This window comes from Phoenix dactylifera, chromosome 7 (assembly GCF_009389715.1).
Source record: "Phoenix dactylifera cultivar Barhee BC4 chromosome 7, palm_55x_up_171113_PBpolish2nd_filt_p, whole genome shotgun sequence".
Taxonomy (NCBI): Eukaryota; Viridiplantae; Streptophyta; class Magnoliopsida; order Arecales; family Arecaceae; genus Phoenix; species Phoenix dactylifera.
Genome location: NC_052398.1, coordinates 8,641,876 through 8,659,562, shown reverse-complemented (window position 1 = coordinate 8,659,562; position 17,687 = coordinate 8,641,876). Strand labels below are relative to the sequence as shown.

At 40.7% G+C, this 17,687-nt stretch overlaps 2 protein-coding genes across 3 annotated transcripts; both read left to right on the top strand.

The window, feature by feature from the left end:
• Nucleotides 1-1,291: 1,291 nt before the first annotated feature.
• Nucleotides 1,292-12,641, top strand: LOC103711372. 2 transcript variants are annotated; one of them, XM_008797486.4, is made up of 10 exons: nt 1,292-1,681; nt 6,502-6,602; nt 6,718-7,105; nt 8,325-8,846; nt 8,922-9,200; nt 10,583-10,637; nt 11,089-11,150; nt 11,227-11,333; nt 11,419-11,506; nt 11,831-12,641. In XM_008797486.4, exons 1-10 carry the CDS (start codon nt 1,544-1,546, stop codon nt 12,155-12,157), a joined length of 2,067 nt encoding a protein of 688 aa, XP_008795708.2. In that variant the 5' UTR covers nt 1,292-1,543; the 3' UTR covers nt 12,158-12,641. The 2 variants fall into 2 exon arrangements, with proteins under 2 accessions (XP_008795708.2, XP_008795707.2); XM_008797485.4 differs by having other exon boundaries at nt 8,325-9,200.
• A 3,852-nt stretch (nt 12,642-16,493) lies between these two features.
• Nucleotides 16,494-17,286, top strand: LOC103711373 (zinc finger A20 and AN1 domain-containing stress-associated protein 11-like). The gene has a single exon (XM_008797487.4). It carries the CDS (start codon nt 16,655-16,657, stop codon nt 17,126-17,128), a length of 474 nt encoding a protein of 157 aa, XP_008795709.1. The 5' UTR covers nt 16,494-16,654; the 3' UTR covers nt 17,129-17,286.
• Nucleotides 17,287-17,687: the final 401 nt, after the last annotated feature.

Below are 17,687 nucleotides of genomic sequence, written 5' to 3'. Positions count from 1 at the left end.
TAGGATAGTTTAGTAACATGTGATTATCCAGAAAAAAGCACCATTTAGCATGCAAGGTTGTAGGTGGATATTATTGAATAGATCTTTTGAGAGAGAATTCTGGAGAAAAAAAAAAGAACAACATGCAAGGTTGTACGATAATTATATTATTTTAAATATGATCCATGAAATAAAGAAATATAGGTATTACTAGCATGTATTTTGACTAATGTTTATATTATCATTATACAGGCTTGGGTGATTATATATATTCTAGCTTTTAATGCCAAGGAGATTAGGCAAAGAAAGAAGATTTAAAATTTGGATGCTTTAAATGATATGCATGTAGATACTTTGAATGACATGGATGTTTTATATATATATATATATATATATATATATATATATATATGCACACACACACAGAGATGTCAAACATTAGTCCATGAATATTTAATGTATAGAAAAAATTTGGCTTAATTATATTTTTCTACTATTTATGAAATAAAACATATTTATGATGCAGATTAAAATTATATGTGATGATATATTTTTCTCGTAACAAATTTTATTCAATTCATATATACCATCAAACTTTGCCCTACTTTTCTCCTAGTGCACAAAATAACATATCTTCATAATTTAAACTTTACGTTGCTTCATCTTAAAGACTTTCCATATATGAGACAAAAAATCATTTAGAATTCACCTCATAGAAAATTCCTACAACTTACATAAACAAAAAAAAAACATACTAAAACTACCTTAAGTATTCATTACAATTGTACAAGAGAAAATGTGCACTAATGTACATATAAAATTTTAACATAAAGGTGTAACCATTTTTTTCTCATGATAGTTTTCATTCGATTCCTGTGTAATATCAGATTTTGGCACAAACAAGGAGAGAAGTATTATTTATGATTCATCTTATAGAAAATTTCTACACCTTGGATACACAAAAAAAAGACATAATATAACTAGTTGGACATATAAATCATGAAATCTTCCAATCTCACTCTAGAGCCAAACATCTGCCTTTCACCTAAGCAGGCCGTAAGAATTTCTTACAACCCGGTTTGCAGCGGATTCACAGGACTGCCGCCCTCGCAGAAATAATTCTAGGGGTGGCACCGGAAATATGAAGCCGCTCACACGCCTCTCCCACGAATAAGGTGGTTTTTCGTGACTCTAATCTCCCCCGCAACGCCCTAGAAAGAAATCAATGTTCTCCTCTTAGCCAGGTAAATTCGTCAAAGGATTAGTGGCAAAATCGTCTAATTAAATTCCTCTACATAAGGCCTTACACCCCCTGTGAAAACGCCCGCACCGGCGCTGGTTATCCGAGCCCCGGTTGCAGCGATACTCCCCTTGCGGGGAAACGAAAAAGGTCGCCAGGGAAACGCGCGATCCAGTTCTAAATGTCCCCTTCTTTTTAATCCGAGAGCAATAAATCGCGGATCAGGGTTTCACTTCTGGTTCTTTTTGCTGTTCGTTTCTCCGTGGAAATCGCCCCAAAAGTTCCGATTTAGGGTTTTGGCGGACCTCCTCCCCGAGTCCGGAAATGGACGGGCCGGATCTTGCCGTCGATGATCGGACGTTCAAGGTCAGTTTCACCGCCGAGGGCGTGTTGAAGCTCCGGGACAGGGTGAAGGAGAAGCTGAAGGAGTTCATGGGGGATTACACCGACGACACCCTTGTGGTATGATTTCGCCTATTTCTCTTTTATATGTTCGTAAAATTTTGATTCTCTGGGAAATGTTTGAACCTCCAAGTTCTGTTTTTAATCGGTTTAATGTGTCCTGCAATAAAAAGAAGGGATTTTTGGTCGGAAAGTAGTATTTGTTCGTGTTATATGTGGTTCTAGCGATGTTTTTAAACTTCAATTTGAGATTGGGGAGATAGCTAACTAATTGAAGCGTCTAATTGGTTGAAGTTACTATATGAACTGGTTTGTTAACTTGGATGTGGTGAACTAACCAGTAATTTGGTTTATAATTTGTATTGTTCTTTCTCTCTCGCTAGACCATAATGCAGGTCATCGGAGGTCCATAAATAAACATTCAATCATCTGAGTGTTTTCCGGCTGGGCATTTTTCATGAAAAATTCAACCAATTGAAGTGGAGATGCTTTGCGGAGTGCAGGTGATCGTTGGATGCAGTGAGTGTTATGCGCTTCTTTATCTCAATATGAGCTTATTTTGGGAGGGAATGGAAAAGGCTTACTCTGAGGGAAACCATCTTCCCAAAGAAAGTTTCAAGAGACCAGAATTGCTTGTTTCAAAGGCAAGCAAATATATACATAAAGACTCATTCACATTCTAGCCCACATCCATAAAGGAAACTCAACTACAAATGCAAATAAAATTCTATCTACTTTGAGAACAACCTTATCGTGTCATATCACTCACCCATCTCCTAATATTCCAAACAACAATAGGAAACTAAAGCTTAATGCAACCAGCCAACAACACAACTGACACCATCCACAACAACAACAACAAAAAGAACCTAGTGGACTGCTACCTCAGGATAAGGTTAAAGGTTAAATAACTACATTACATGCATCAAAGGCAATGATGCTTGTGTAGTAATATGAACTCCAAATCCTTCTTAAAATGGGGACATTGGACGTAGAATGTATATGTTATTATGACAACAGATCAAGCCTAGATGCTATGGTGCCATTAGATTGTATCACTTGAATACTTGACAGGGAACATAATACCTTGGAGATAGCATAAGGGCCTCTTGTAAGGCCACAGAGTGCTCTTGATATGGTGGCAACTTTAAGTATACCCAATTTCCCACCTAAAATCTGTGCTCAGTCCTTTCCAATTTAGCCATCTGCTTTATGTGAGCTTTTGGGTGGCATGCAAATTTTCCTCGAGAATCTTTAAAAGGAGATAATGACTTTCCATTTCCTTCATTATCTAACTTTCATGATGCCACAATATGGATTAGAGACCAAGGGAAGATAGAGCATAGAATGCTTAAAATGTAGTTGTTTATGTACAAGAATGAATAGCAGTATTATACTGCAATTTTGTTGTAGGAAGCAGTTAAATCCACTCTTTTAATCATGTTTTTGTGAAACTCCTTAGATGTTTCTCTAGGTACTTTTTGTTGTTCTCATGGTTCAAGGCTTAACAATTCATTCTCATGGTTCAAGGCTTAACAATTCATTCTCATGGTTCAAGGCTTAACAATTCATACATATCCGCCAACTTTTGTCACTTTTCGCACCAACAATATTAGAGGTGAGATAGTCTTTGGCCAGAATGGATGATACAAACTTCCAACTTCTTGGCTTCTCACTTACTTCCCCTGCCCAATTTAGCTTTTTGAAATTGTGGGTAATAGTAAGATCTAACACTAACTAGTCGGGTCTTTTCCTGGTGAAGAAATTAATGGTTATGTATATGTAGCAGGGGAATGCCAATGGACTCTGCAAACACTTCATCAAATTTGGACAATATTTGGAGTCATGGATCATATCAATAGTCCAATGGAGTGTCTACCAAGTTGAATTATGAAGGATCATCGCATTGTTGCCCTTTTTTATAGTCTTTTTTGAGTTTTCTTTCCATTAGCTCCCTGGGTTACATGCCATGAAAGTGGTATGAGTTCCCATTCAAGATGAACATTATTCACAAACTTGAGTAGTCCCAGAGGATTGGCCTTAAAAATGAAGCCACTGGGTCCAAGTACGGCATAGCAGCTCGCACTCTCTTAAAGGAAACAAAATAGAAGTTAGTGGTGGTTGAGAGCCCCTGAATGGTGAGGACGACATTAGTGCACTTGCCTATGCTTGATAGTTCCTTTTATTTTTTTGGTAGATGATTGTTTCTTCATAGGAGGCAACCTTTTGATGGGAGTTGTGAGATTTTCATCGTACCTATCCTATGGTTGGTGAAATTTTGGGATCTTCAGCACGGCCTTGGCATTTGTTGGCTACCAGCTTTTCTTCTTGCAACCTTCTAGACTGCAAGTCTGTTTGGAACCTTGCAATTCAAGTTGCACTGCAATTCAAGCTTTAGTAGTTGAGTTGCAGGAGGTTCAACCTTTCATGTTTGGATTAGAGGAGGGGGAAGATGAGAGGGGAAGTGTCGGAGGAGGAGATGGGGGCGAGGAAAGAGATAAGGAAGCAACGGAAAGATGGAGGTGGAAAAGATGGTTATTGGCGACAAAGGAGGAGTTGGCTGTCAACAGCAGTGGAGAAGGAGAAGGAGGCAAGAGGGAGCAGCGAAGGGGGATGGCTGAGGAAGAGATCGAAGTAAGGAAAGGGGGGAGCAGTGGAGAATGAGATGGAGGCAAAGGGGGAGACCTACAATATCGATGATGTAGGAAAAGGAAGTAGGAGAAGGGGTGAGAGGTGAGGGCATGGTTGGAAAGAGGGGGGAGCGGTAGAACCGGAAGGTGGAAGATAGGGGGAAGGAGAGGAGATAAAGGTGAGGAAAAAGTGTAGCAGGGTGGGTAAGGCTACCGGGGTCATGGGGTGGAAAGCACTACAGCTCGTCTTGTGGTCATTTTGGCTGCAGGAAATTGAGCCTGCAGCTTGTCTCGCGGTCATTTTGGCCACAGGTTGAGTTGCAGGAAATTGGGCCTCTGTTGCTGGCCTATTGAAGCTCTATTTGCACCTCGTCTTTGAAATACGAGCTTCCAAACATCTGATGTGGGCTGGGCATGCAGCTTAACTTGCAGGTTGGTTGACCTGTAGGGCTCCAAAGAGGCCCTAATTGTAGCTGAGAGTGGCAGAGGCTGTGATATATGGACATTTGGGTGAATGTCCTTCAGATTCCTCTAAGAGGAATTGACCATGAAAGTCTTGTTTAGATCTTGCATGAAGTTGTCTAGGGCCTCAAACTGATCCTGATTATCTCGAACTTATGACACTTGCCAAAATTTCACCAAGACAAGTCTTTGATCTTCATGCTCAATGGGTCCATACAAGAATTCAAGAGCATAAGTAAATCTCCCTGCCCATTGTAAAATACCCAATTTTCCATGGAACCAATGGAATAAAGCTAGCTGGATTAATTGGTCTGTCAAATTTTGATGATAATGAAAGAATTGCTCTGTCAAATACACCCACATAGAAGAACTGGTGCTAGTGATAATGCATTGATTAAGTTTGAATAGTTCAGCTGTGCCATTGCATAAATACTCCTAACTCATTCACTAAATAAATAGTTGGTTGAAATTTCTCCCTTTCATTACACCTCCCCCCAGTGGTGTGATCATATTTGGAGTCCATAGCTTAAATCTTTCAGAGGAGTCAATCAAGGTGTTGATATTGGCAAAGCAGAGTGCTCCTTTACTTCAGCTAAGATGCAGGCTATGAAGCATGTTGGTGTCCTCCATTGAATCTGCAACTTCATCTAACTTGGTGATTCTGGTACCATCAGTTATTGCAAGATGCATTGGCTTTTGTACCAAAGATGTCATTTGCTTGTTTGTCTTATCATGATCTGTTTCGAGAGGGAATGAAAAAAGTTTTGTGGGTACCTATTTACCTAGAGAGATAGAGAGATCAATGTGTTTTTGTTAAACATAAGCAGTTATGTACATCAAAATCTTTTCACATTCTGGCGCATGTCCATTAAAAGAACTCAACTACAGCAAGAAACAAACCCAAACAGATTCCTTCTATTTTGTAGAAAACCTCAACTTGTCAGACCCACTCACCCATCTTTTAGTATACTTACCACAATGGAAACCAACTCCTAATCCCACCAGCCAATGCCCCAAGTGATAACATCCACAATTCGATCCACTACCTCATTTCAAGTGGGCTCAAGGGAAGAAGTTTATTACATGGTGCAACCAATGTTACATAATGTGTTGTGCAATATCGGCTGTCTTTGCATAATATGATTGGAGATGAGATGAGGATGTGATTAAGAAATTACGGGGTAAAAATTTGGGGGAATGTGGTTGAGAAATGAATTTGCTCGTCAAATCATATAAACAACCTCTGATGTGATGGAGAATAAATCCTGATCAAGTGTGTGCAATTAACTTGTTAGCAGGAGGTATTAATTTGAATTTAGGCATGTCAAGAAGAGCAGTGGAAGACATGAATTCACATAAATAGGACTCCACAGTAGGACTTGATTTGTTTTTGTTGGTAAAGAATGCTGTTTCAAATGGGATTAGATGAGGCACCATCAATGATTTGCTTCTGGTGGCAAACAGTAGCAGCTGAAAACATTAAAAAGACAACAACTTATAATGAACAGGATGTACTATCTTTTTATTTTTCCTCCATGTTTATGATATGCCTTCTTTCTCTGGATTATTGCATTTTTATTAATTCATTTCTTGCAGGTTCTCACTATCATTTATACATTTGTTTAATTAGTTAAGTTTTAAGAATTTTGTTAGTGCTTTTATGCTTTGGTTAGGTTTTGACACAATTGTAGTGATTGCATGAAATAAGCTTAACATAAGCATAGATTGTTTGACAAAACATTTCCACATTAAGGAGGAAAAATTTGACTTTTCAAGTTGCACTTGCAGGAATATGTCATTGTCTTGCTCAGGAATGGCAGGCGCAAAGATGAGTCCAGGAAGGAGCTGAATGTGTTTTTGGGGGATGATAGTGTCACTTTTGTATCCTGGTAAGAAAATCTCTCTTTCAGACATCTTCAGATGCAACCAGTTCTGTAGGATTGGTATAAGGGTGTGAATATTTAGCTTGCTTGAGGTGATTATGTTGAAACCATCTTGCTGCAGGCTGTGGGATCACCTCTCTTCAAATATACATCTGTATGTGCAGCCACAAGAATCTTTTCCTGATGAAGTGGTTAGGACCAGTTCCATATCGAATCAACTGCCAGGAAGACACATTTCACAACCTGGGCATCAGACTGGTAATGTGCAGACTGATTGTGAATATGAGAGAGAAAAGTTGACTAAAGTGTCGAGAAGTCGGCATGGTAGGGAGTGGAAAGGATTGGGGCATGGGCATACCGAAGTATTTCCTCTTCGAAGTGTTGTGACTGATATCTTGCACTCTGAGGAGAAAACACACCACAGAACTAATCTTGCTAGACGATCTCGTTCTCCTAAGCCTCAAGTTCACAAAAAGCGGAGCAGAGAAGATGAAGAACACCCAATTAAGGTTGGTCATGCCACCTTTCTATTAAGTTGATGGACCATGTGCATATTTGACATCTCAATAACCAATATATGGTCATAAGACATCACTTGGATCTTATATTGCCAAAAGGGAATATGTATTACATACGAATATATATTTACGGAGAAACATGTCTATATCATTTGGTGCTTATGCTCTGGGATTGCTGGAATTCGCAAAGTTACTTTGCTAAATGTCAAAGATGCTGCTAATTTATGATCATGCATGAATTTCAAGCCCAATCGCTGTTAATATGGATTTATCTTATCGTATTCAAGCTAACTGGCACTATTTTTTTTTGATAGAAAACTTTATTCTCAAATTTGTACTTTCCTGAAGCTACAATTTTCAGGATTCACATTACCACATATTATAAGTTGCATTTTTGACATGCAATATGATTTCTGGGTATTTAAAAAGCATATAAAAAAGTAAAAGAAAAGTAGCTTGCTTGTTTATTTATGTGCTTATTTGTCATTGTATATCAAGGTTTCCAAAACTAGTACTGGACCTTGTACCCTTTTTTTTGCAGGAATATTATATTGCTGGGTATCAACACAGTACCAAACTGCATCCCATACTGACACACTGTGTACCGGCACTAGAGCTGCTGGAATGGTGTGGAACCATTCGTATCATCCTGTTCCAGCAGTATTTGATACCTTGGTGTATACGTATGCATATATCTGTGCATGCATGTGTTCTCATGCACCTGTATGCATGCATGTGTATGTGGTGTATATGGTGCAGATGTGTGTTTGTATGTTTTGGGTGCATGTGGGTTGTATTATTCAAACCAAGGTTCGCCGTGCCGGTACCGGTCGGCGTACCGATGGCGGCCCGGCCCGGTCCGTACCGGTACGGCAGTCCTATCAGCCAGTTTTCCATTGAAAAGTTTTCAGTACCGGATCCCATGCTGATCCGGTACCGGTCCCAACCTGGACCGGTTCGTACCGGCCGGTACGGCATACCTTGATTCATACTCTTGTAAGACTCTCAGTATCTAATTTACATGTGCATGTGCGTGTATGTGGTGCATATTTGTGTATGTTTTGAGATGCAGGTGTGTTTTATCAGACTCTTGTAAGAATCTCAGTATGTGATTGATGAAATGAAGTTTAGGCATGTCATGAGTATTCTTTTAGGTTGCAATTCCTCTTGTAACTACCTTACTACTTATTACATTTCTGAATCATTGCAGAGAGATTCAGCTTCCCATCCAGCGATTGGTGCTCCACGCCGACTTCTCCAATTTGCTGTTCGAGATGCAGTTAGGACTGTGCATCAATCAATCTCTAAAACTGAGCCAACTTCGAAGCGACTTCGTTCTGTGGTTTCCACATCCACTACAGATTCTGTGCAGGATAAGAGACCCCAGAGAACAAAATCAGTTGCGAGAGTGCCAGGTGCCTTGTCAACTGCACTCAAAGCTGCAGCAGAAGCTGCTGAGGATGTGAAAAAGTTTAGATCTTCAAGTAGCGTTTTTGGTAGATTGGGACAAGATATTGACGCTGTGGAGACAATTAATCAGTCATCAGATTTTAGAGCACCAGAGCTGGAAGATGGAGAGGATGAAAATTTTGACCATATTCCAGCATTAAACCGAGTTCATTATCATGAAAGAAGTGATGACAACAGGGAGTTTGCTGGGGATATGACTATGGCAGAGAAGGAAACTGGGATGGATGATGATTATTCCTCAGATAATGGTGAATATGATCAAGTAGGTATTGTAACACATCATGGTTCAGATACTTCTCAAAGTGCCTCTTTTGCTCACAAGGATAAAATGTTACAGACGATGGAGTATAGTGTTGCACAGAATGCTGATGAAGTAGTTCGGAAAACAAGAGTGATGGATCAGGATCCACCTGCTAGTTCAGCAGCAATGACATCTAGCAAGATCCTGAATATCTCTGTTAACGTGAATACATGGAAACCTCCACATTACCAAGTTCCTAGGGATGTTGCTGAGGCTGAGAATCGAATAACTGTAGAGAAGAGTGAGATGAATGTAGGGAAGCCCAATGATAGACTGCAAAAGGAGAATGATGCTACCAAGTCTGAGAATATAAAAGTAAGAGGTCTTTTACTGAATAATCAGTTTTTTTTTTTTATGCAGTAAGGTAGGCATTTCTTTAGAAATTAACTTTAAAATATCTTATAGCTCTTTTCGCAAAAATTAGCCAAGGGTTGTAAAAATATTGGTATACTTATGTATTTTATAATCATATTGTTGTAGTGATATTTTCTCTGAACCAAAATCATGAAGATTTTGTAGTGGAAGATGTTTGTGCATCTACTTGAAGTCATATTTAGAAAAAGGTAAAAATTTAAAAAATCAAAAAGCATGAACTGGAGCTTTGATAAACTGCTGTGTAGATCATTGTGCAGTATTTGGATGCTGCCATCTCCTTAGCCGGACTTTTAAGAATTCTTCTGTTGCTACTGTGTCCTGCTTTCTTTTTCTAATTTTCTCGTGGATCAGTTTGCCCTTCTACTTTCATGTCTAAACAGGATGTTGTAGTTCAGCATCCTAGAATTCCTGTCTTTGGTTCTTCTATCTATTAGTGGAGCTGGGAAGATTCTGTAATTTTTCCAAACTAAAAGTTTATATCAGTATCGTGATGAGAATTTAGGCGGTGTTTTGATGCTCAGCTGCCCAATCTATATTGTATTAGTACATGGTTGGGAAACATAACTAGGACCTTTGGTTCAACTGAGAATAAGGGGAAGGGAGAGCTAAAAATGATTGAGGTCACCAATCTTGTAGTTCTGAGATTTTCTGGATACTGCAGATCACATTTTGGATCAGTTGCAGACTCTGTTCTATTGACTTGTACTCCAGCTCAAGTATATATCAATATCATCAATAGCCATTCAGCATGTTGTTCTGGATGCATCCCCCATTGATATAAATGAAATTCTATGGATATCTTGCCTGGTCGGGGTCATACCCCTAAGGCATGTGCCATAGATTCTTCTACATTATTATTTGTCAAAAATGAGAGTTGGGACACATTTGAATATCCAGTATCTTTTTAAGGTGTGACTAGAACCAAGCCAATAAATCTTCCTTAGGAGGTTACTTTTTTGGTTACTCTAGTATGCAAGGTTGAATGCAATTATGGTAAAAGGTTTATGTTTACATTTATATTTAATCTCCTTTATTTTGTATAAAATGGGTATCCTAGTTATGTTTTATTAAACTCCTGCAAACATTTTGCTGCACAGTTTGATGGTTTCTTCTCCATAGTGTAACAGAATGATCTCCATGAACCTGTTGGTGTTTGAAATATGCTTTAGAAGCATCCTGTTATGAATCAACTTGCAGTATAGTACTTTCTTTGATTCCTTTGATGTGCCTCCTTTGTTAAGGTTGAACTCTGTTTTACATACAGATAAAACCATGTCCTTATTTACCCATTTAATGAACTTTTATGTTTGCCTAAACATCAGGAAATGGAGCATGCAGATGTTCAGAAGGAGCCTCAGAGGACTACATCAACACCTGGTATGTAATGGAATTGAACCTATGAGATATAAATTGTAGCCTTTGTTAATTAAAAGATCAATGTTGGAGAGAATCTGCTGCATAATGTGGCATAATGAGATATGACATTATTCAAATTTGACTGTTCTGGTTGCATGAACTGAGGATATGTCAACATTTTTGCCGGATCGTTGTTGGTCAGGAAAAAAAAATAGGTGTCTCTATGAGGCTATCACAGTGGAATTAATGTTGTTTTTCTTTTTCATTTTTATTGTTTCATGAATAATCCAATTGTGTTCATTGGCTGCATAAAATAACAATAAGTAAGAGATAGAAGGCTCTTTTGTTCATATATGAAATGAAGTTTTACAGTAAACAGCCAGTTCCATGCCTTGAATTCTTCTCCTGTAATTTTTCTTGATTTTCTGTGTCTATACAGATTACGAAATAAACATTTTTCTCGCAATTGCAGGTTCGTATACAGCCGGCCTGCCTTCTGATGATGTTGATTCTCGAACTCTCTTTGTTAGCAATGTAAGTATCGTCTAACTTCCCTGTGCTAGAAAGATGAAACTGCACAAGTTCTTATAGTTATGTTATTGATTTGCAGGTCCACTTTGCTGCCACTAAAGATACTCTTTCTCGCCATTTCAATAAGTTTGGGGCAGTGCTAAAAGTAATAATTGTCACTGACGGTGCAACCGGCCAACCCACAGGGTATGGTTTATACAGTGGCTTATGACTATCTTCATTATTCTTCAACAACATTCTGAGTGTAGCTCTTGTTTTCCTTCCGAAACAGGTCAGCCTATGTAGAGTTCTTGAAGAAAGAATCAGCAGAGTCGGCATTATCTTTGAATGGCACGTCATTTATGTCTCGTATTCTGAAGGTAAGCTGATCAGTTGCTTAACATGTGTCAGGATAGGCATGATTTCTGGCTGTTTAGATGTTTGGCTCTTCTGTTCTATGGTATCCTCCACATGTTCAAAACAGGCTCTCTTAGTCAATCATCTATCCTTTCTAAATCCTTGAAACCTAAAATAGGGGGAAAGCAGCAAAATCAACCTGATGCAATCCATGTTGGCATCAGCAGGGTTGGATTCAAAGCACTTGCATGAAACATTTGAAGTCATCTGCATATCTTGCTTTTTGGACATTGCAAATATTAGTTGATGTCGTGGTTGCAAAATACTTGCTAATTGCTATGTTGCAGGTTGTTCGAAGAAGCTCTCATGAAGCTGCCCCGATGTTGGGTTGGCCCCGCATTGCACGGGGCTCTCCATTTGCTTCTAGGCTCGGCAGAATACCATATCCAAGGTGTGCCATTGGTGGTGCTTTCAGAGCCCGCCTCCCATTTAAACCTGGAGCCCGGAGCTTACAGTGGAAGCGTGAAGCTTTAACTGCTCAGCCCACTGAGGGCACGAAAGGTCCTCCTAATTCCTCACTTGGCTCTGGAAACAATGCGCTCTCTCCAACTGCACGAAGTCTCACCTATAACCGAACTGAACCAAAAGCAGACGGGAATACTGGTCCAGCATAGTTATTGCAAGTGAAAGAAAAGGGCAACAGGGGGTTTTGCTTGGAGACGAGGCTTCCTTTTGTGATTTAGCATGCAAAACACAGAAAGCTTCGGGTGGCATTGAAGATGGAGATGGAGGCTTTCTTATGCCTTCTTCCTTCTGGAGGAGCGTTGTTGATGGAGATTGGTAAAGAGCTTCACCTTTCAGCCTGATAGTTATAGAAATTTGAGACAAGGTTTCAATCTTTATTCCATCCCTTGTGGCATTCAAGAGCTGTGCCGAGGGTCGTCTGCGAATAAAGGGGAAAGTTTAGGAAGTCAGAGGGTGCTGGGATTAATTTTCTCATCAAACAAACAAAGCTCACCTTTTCTTTTGATATCTTCCTTAGATCATATGATTAAGTTACCCTGATTTTTCTGGTGTCATGGCTTTTTAAGTTGAGAAACTGTGAACTGGGGAATGCATCTATCTATTCAAATATATGGTTTTAGTTTAATTACTCTACATTTGGCTCACAGTAAAGTCTCGGTAGTGTATATAGAGCTTCCCAATAATTGGTTTCTTCAATCACTTGTATCCCTTCAATTACTTATTGTACATAAGTTTTATGTTCCTTGAGACGTATCAAACTCTATTGGAGGAGTAATGAAAGTGGAACAATAATTCCCACCCAAGACAGAATTTACACTGAAGAGAAGCTGTTATGAATCTTGCAATCTGCCATCTACAGTCATCCGCAGAACAAGGGCTTTTCATTTGTCTTTGTTAATGCAACTGCAGCATTGAGGTAGCGAGGAGTTTATGAGGTGTCCTAATCGTTTATTGATTTAAACTACTTCAGGGATTCTTACTGAATTATCTTCCATACAGAGATCTGGTGGAGCCCTCAGGGAAAGCAGTTGCTGGCAAAGAAAGTCAATATGAAAGATCTCACTATTGACAAAAATTTCAGAATGGTTTATAGTTCTTTTGTACCTTTGTCATCTTCTATAGCAATCAGATAAAAATGAAAACCATGTTAAATCCATCTATCTTTTAGTTTCTAGTTTTTTTTTTCCATCTAATATTGCGGTAGTATATCGTGGAATTTCCATGGAATGCCCTTTGTTTTCTTCGTTCGCGAAGGAAATGGGTGCCACGTCCGTTGTGACAAAATGCATCAAAACCAGGGGAAAAGTTAAAAGAGTTACAGTAGCAGAAATTGGTCAAGGTTGTAACAAGGTTTGCAATGAAGTAGACAGTCTGAATTCCGTCTCTTGCAGTAAAACTTTGCAGTGAATCGACCTCATATCCCTGTTGCAGGAATAAAGCTGAGGAGCTTTTTTTTTTGGTCTTTGAGCCAAGAGACTGTCAGTAGATGAATCACCTTCTATTAAATTTTTGGTGCTTGGACCGGAGATCTGAAGGAGACGCCCTTGTTACCAAGAGTCTTTCTTGCATTAGAATCCCAGATGATGAGTAAATGATTCAAAGTCTCGGTGGTGCTGTGTCGTCTCTTGCAAATGTGATCAAGCAGGCCCCACTTAGTTAACAGCTTAGCAGAGGGTAGCCTCTCCCAAACCTACTTCCATGAATCACCTTCAGCTTCCAAATCCACCCATAATTGAGTTGGTCGTCAGCTAAAGGTGACAGAGCTGATCATAGGTAGCTCTCATAATTAGCTCCCCAACGAGGTACTAGCCCTCCCACTTGTTGCATGGGGTGTTGCAAGGATTTTAGAAGTGATGCTGTCAGCGAACAACCGTTGGATGAGTTCATGATTACACTCCCCACCCTGATCAAAATGTAAGCCCACCGTGGGTCATCCAAGTTCATATAGGTAGGGGCAGCCATTCTAGAGAGTGGAATACAAGAAAACCAAGATTCTGCCAGAAGCTTTATGGATTTCTCATCCAAAAAATAAAAAGCTTTGTATATTTGCCCTCTCCAATCGCGTATTTCTACTAACTTGAACTACTTTCATATCATAGTAACAATCCATATTACAGTAAAAAGTTGTCTAGGCACAATCCATATCATGGTAGCAGAAAGCTATGCCAAATAAACTATTCATGAGTCACTGTTAAGATTTGGTATGGCTAATAATGCCCGAGAGGAAATTTTTTGATTCAAAATATATAAATATTGCATAAATTTTAAAATATATAAATAGTAATATAAATATAAATATTCAGTAAAATATATATTATATAATCTCTTATTACGACTCAATTGGTTGAGAGTTTGTACGCTGAACTCGAGTAGAGTTCCGAACCCAATTTATCAGGTTGTGTAAAATGACCGGAGTATGAGCTAGCATCATTTTTTTTTTGTTGTTGTTGTTGCTGCATGTAGTAGCATAAAAGTAAAAGGAAAATGCTAAGTGACTTGGGTGGTTTGTTCTTTCAATTCTACCATTTTTAGATTTTTTTTTGTCAAAAAACCCGCATTTCACTTACTCTTAAGAAAAAAAAGATATATAGTGATTGTTGCAACATCTCTCTCTTTGTAAATGCTAAATAGGTTATGGAATAACTATGGCATAGTTTCAAGCTAAACATATACACGTGGACATATTACTATATGCAATATGTTTCTGAACACGGGTAAACACACTAATCTATAAATGAAGTAGGGCCATCTACATATAGAAATCAATCTATGTACTCTAATAAAATGTTGGTCAGACCATGTCACACCACTTATTATATTGTTTAGTTTCAAATGAGATATAGATAAGTAGCTCTCCTCATGCCACGTTTTTTTGGTGTTTTTAAGCTGGATTCAGTCTACTATGGATCACGAAGAATCCAAATTCCACGTGCAAAAAAATTGGAGAATTACAGATCAATCACTCATCATCACCTCCGTATCCATGGATTAAAAACGTGCGACTGAACGGGACAAAACGCATGCGACTAGATCCTGAAGAGGATCTAAACTTATCATAAACGGGACGGCGTCTCCACCGTTGAACCGCCCGCCGAGTTTTCTTCTCGCTCAAGAATAACCGAGGGCGCGTGTCAATTCATGGTCGCGGCCGTACGGGATCTCTTCAGCTGGACTGGGCCGAACACGCCACACCGTACAGCCCGCCGCTCTCTCGGATGCTTGTGGGTGCCTCCGGTTTTTGGAGGGCGCGTGGCACTTGATGATTAGTTTGAAGGGAATGTCTGGTGTTCGGGAAGGTTAGGGGATAAATGGGTTGGCGCCAGCTGGATGGCACGACAACGGGCTGCCCGTGCGACACGTTGGATTGACGGCTGCGCCACGGCATCGTCGGACGGCGACAAAGTCGGTCTCCGGACGTCCACGCGGCCCCGTGATTGATAAAATATAAAAGCTAGCGGCGGTCAGATTGGGCGGCCGAGTGGCTAGGGGTAGTTCGGAGCTCCCAAATTTACGGAATTGCCCTCACCGGATTTCTCCGGTTGAGGTGGTGTACGGATTTGTCGTTCCATCAGAACTGCTCATTCTCTGGCTATCTTGTCTTGTCCGCCGGACGGCAGCCCAGCGGCCTCTGCATCTTGATGTCGACTTGTAACGGAAAGGCATTCCTCTTTTTTTTTTCCCTTGTTTTTTTTCAAAATGACGGTTTTTCTTTGCTGCATAGCAGCTACTATGTAAGTGATCAAAATTTTATGCAACATTAACTGGCTTGAATAATTTTAAATCACATGTTTGTGTTTGAAAATTGGAATGAGATATCACATCAAAAATGGATAGCCATTCTATAGAAAAAGTTCTACTCCGTAAAATTGACCAACCCCTCGCTATTTATATCTTTTTTGAATAGCATAAAAAAGCATGGCAGCTTATAAGAAAGTATGGCAATGCTATGAATTATAAACTTTTTTTCAAATAATTATTTTTTTTCCTAGAAAGCCAACAAATATGTGCCATCTTGAAGTCCAATTACAAAATAATATTTAAAATTAAAATTTATAAATATTAATTAATCCTCTCAGCTTTTCTATATGAGAAAATAATTTTTTTATTTCTATAAATAAAAAATAGGGTTGGAGGTATACTACTTTTCTCACGAAGAAGGAAGCCGTGCGACATTCCTACCGTGATTATTTTCTTGCTAAATATTACGGTCGCCGATGCATCTTATAACCTCGCTCACGAGTCACGTCGGCTCAGAGGCCGCATCGGCCGGCGGTTTGCATCCGGGTCCACCATCGTCGGCGGCACACCCGATATTTTCCGATTCAATAGTATTATATTATATAAATATCTCACGGACAATTTTGCCACCACAATACCGACATGATGTCGTGCAGGGGCGATTTCGTAAAATAAGCGCCCAATACAGGGCCAATTTCGGGATCGGACCGCGTTCCCATGGGGCTCCTTTTCCTTGCCATGACCTTCGACCCCCTCTCCCCCCACGCGGCCACCCCTTGAAAAACCCCTCTCCATCCCCTCTTCTCCTCTCCACGGCCCGCTCAAAGCCCCTCTCCTCTCGCGTTCACAGATCCTTCAATCCTCCCGAAACCCTGACCCTAACCCCAGCGAGCAATCGAAGACGAGAAATGGCCCAGAGAGAGAAGGAGCTCCAGGTCCCGGAGACCCTCACCCTCTGCGTCAACAACTGCGGCTTCTACGGCAACCCCGCCACCAACAACATGTGCCAAGCCTGCTTCCAGGCTGCCGGATTCGCCTCCCCCTCGCCGCCCTCCCGCTCCAGCCACGAGAAAGCTAGCTCCGCCCCGGCTCGGTCGCTGGATCCGGCGGCGGAAGCAGGGAGGGAAGGTGCGGAGGGGCCGGCGGGCAAGGCTGATGCTGCCGCCGCGGTGGTGTCGCCGGCGAGGCGGGTGAGCCGGTGCGCGGGTTGCCGGAAGAGGGTGGGGCTTACGGGGTTCCGGTGCCGGTGCGGTAAGCTGTTCTGCGCGCAGCACCGGTACTCGGACCGCCACGACTGCAGCTTCGACTACAAGGCAGCCGGCCGGGAAGCCATCGCCCGGGAGAACCCTGTCGTCCGAGCCGCCAAGATCGTCAAGATTTGAGGTGCTGATGTGGGGAAGAAAATTCCCCCTTTTATTATACCTTCTTCTTCGGTTAGATCTCTTCTATTTGGTAAAAATGGTGTCATGGGGATATCTCCGATATCGGAGAGACAAAGCCTGTTCCTTTTTTTTTTTATCAAATATATACAGATTAAAAAGAAAAAAAACTCATCTGGATCTTGGATTAAATTCTCGAATTTCTCGTACTTCAGTTTTTTTTTTTTTCTCGAACTTGGGTTGGCGATAAGTATGCTGCAAGCATGATTGCACGAATCACGAGGTGGGAAATGAGATTTCGTGGCGATCAGCCCGACGTCAAAATCGGGCCACGCAGCCCGTTTACGGTTTGAGGACGTGGGATATGGGGTGCGGTGGGCCGGCCTTGGAACGGACGGTCCGCCATCGTTGGACGAATGGACGGTGGTCCTTCGTCAATCTCAAATCGCAGTTGTTTCTTGACCGCATCGGTGAACATGGGCGCTTCATCCACCTTGCGGGCCGTGGACTACCCCCTGGACTCCAAACTAAGCCGTATACCCCAAAACACCGTAAAAATTCC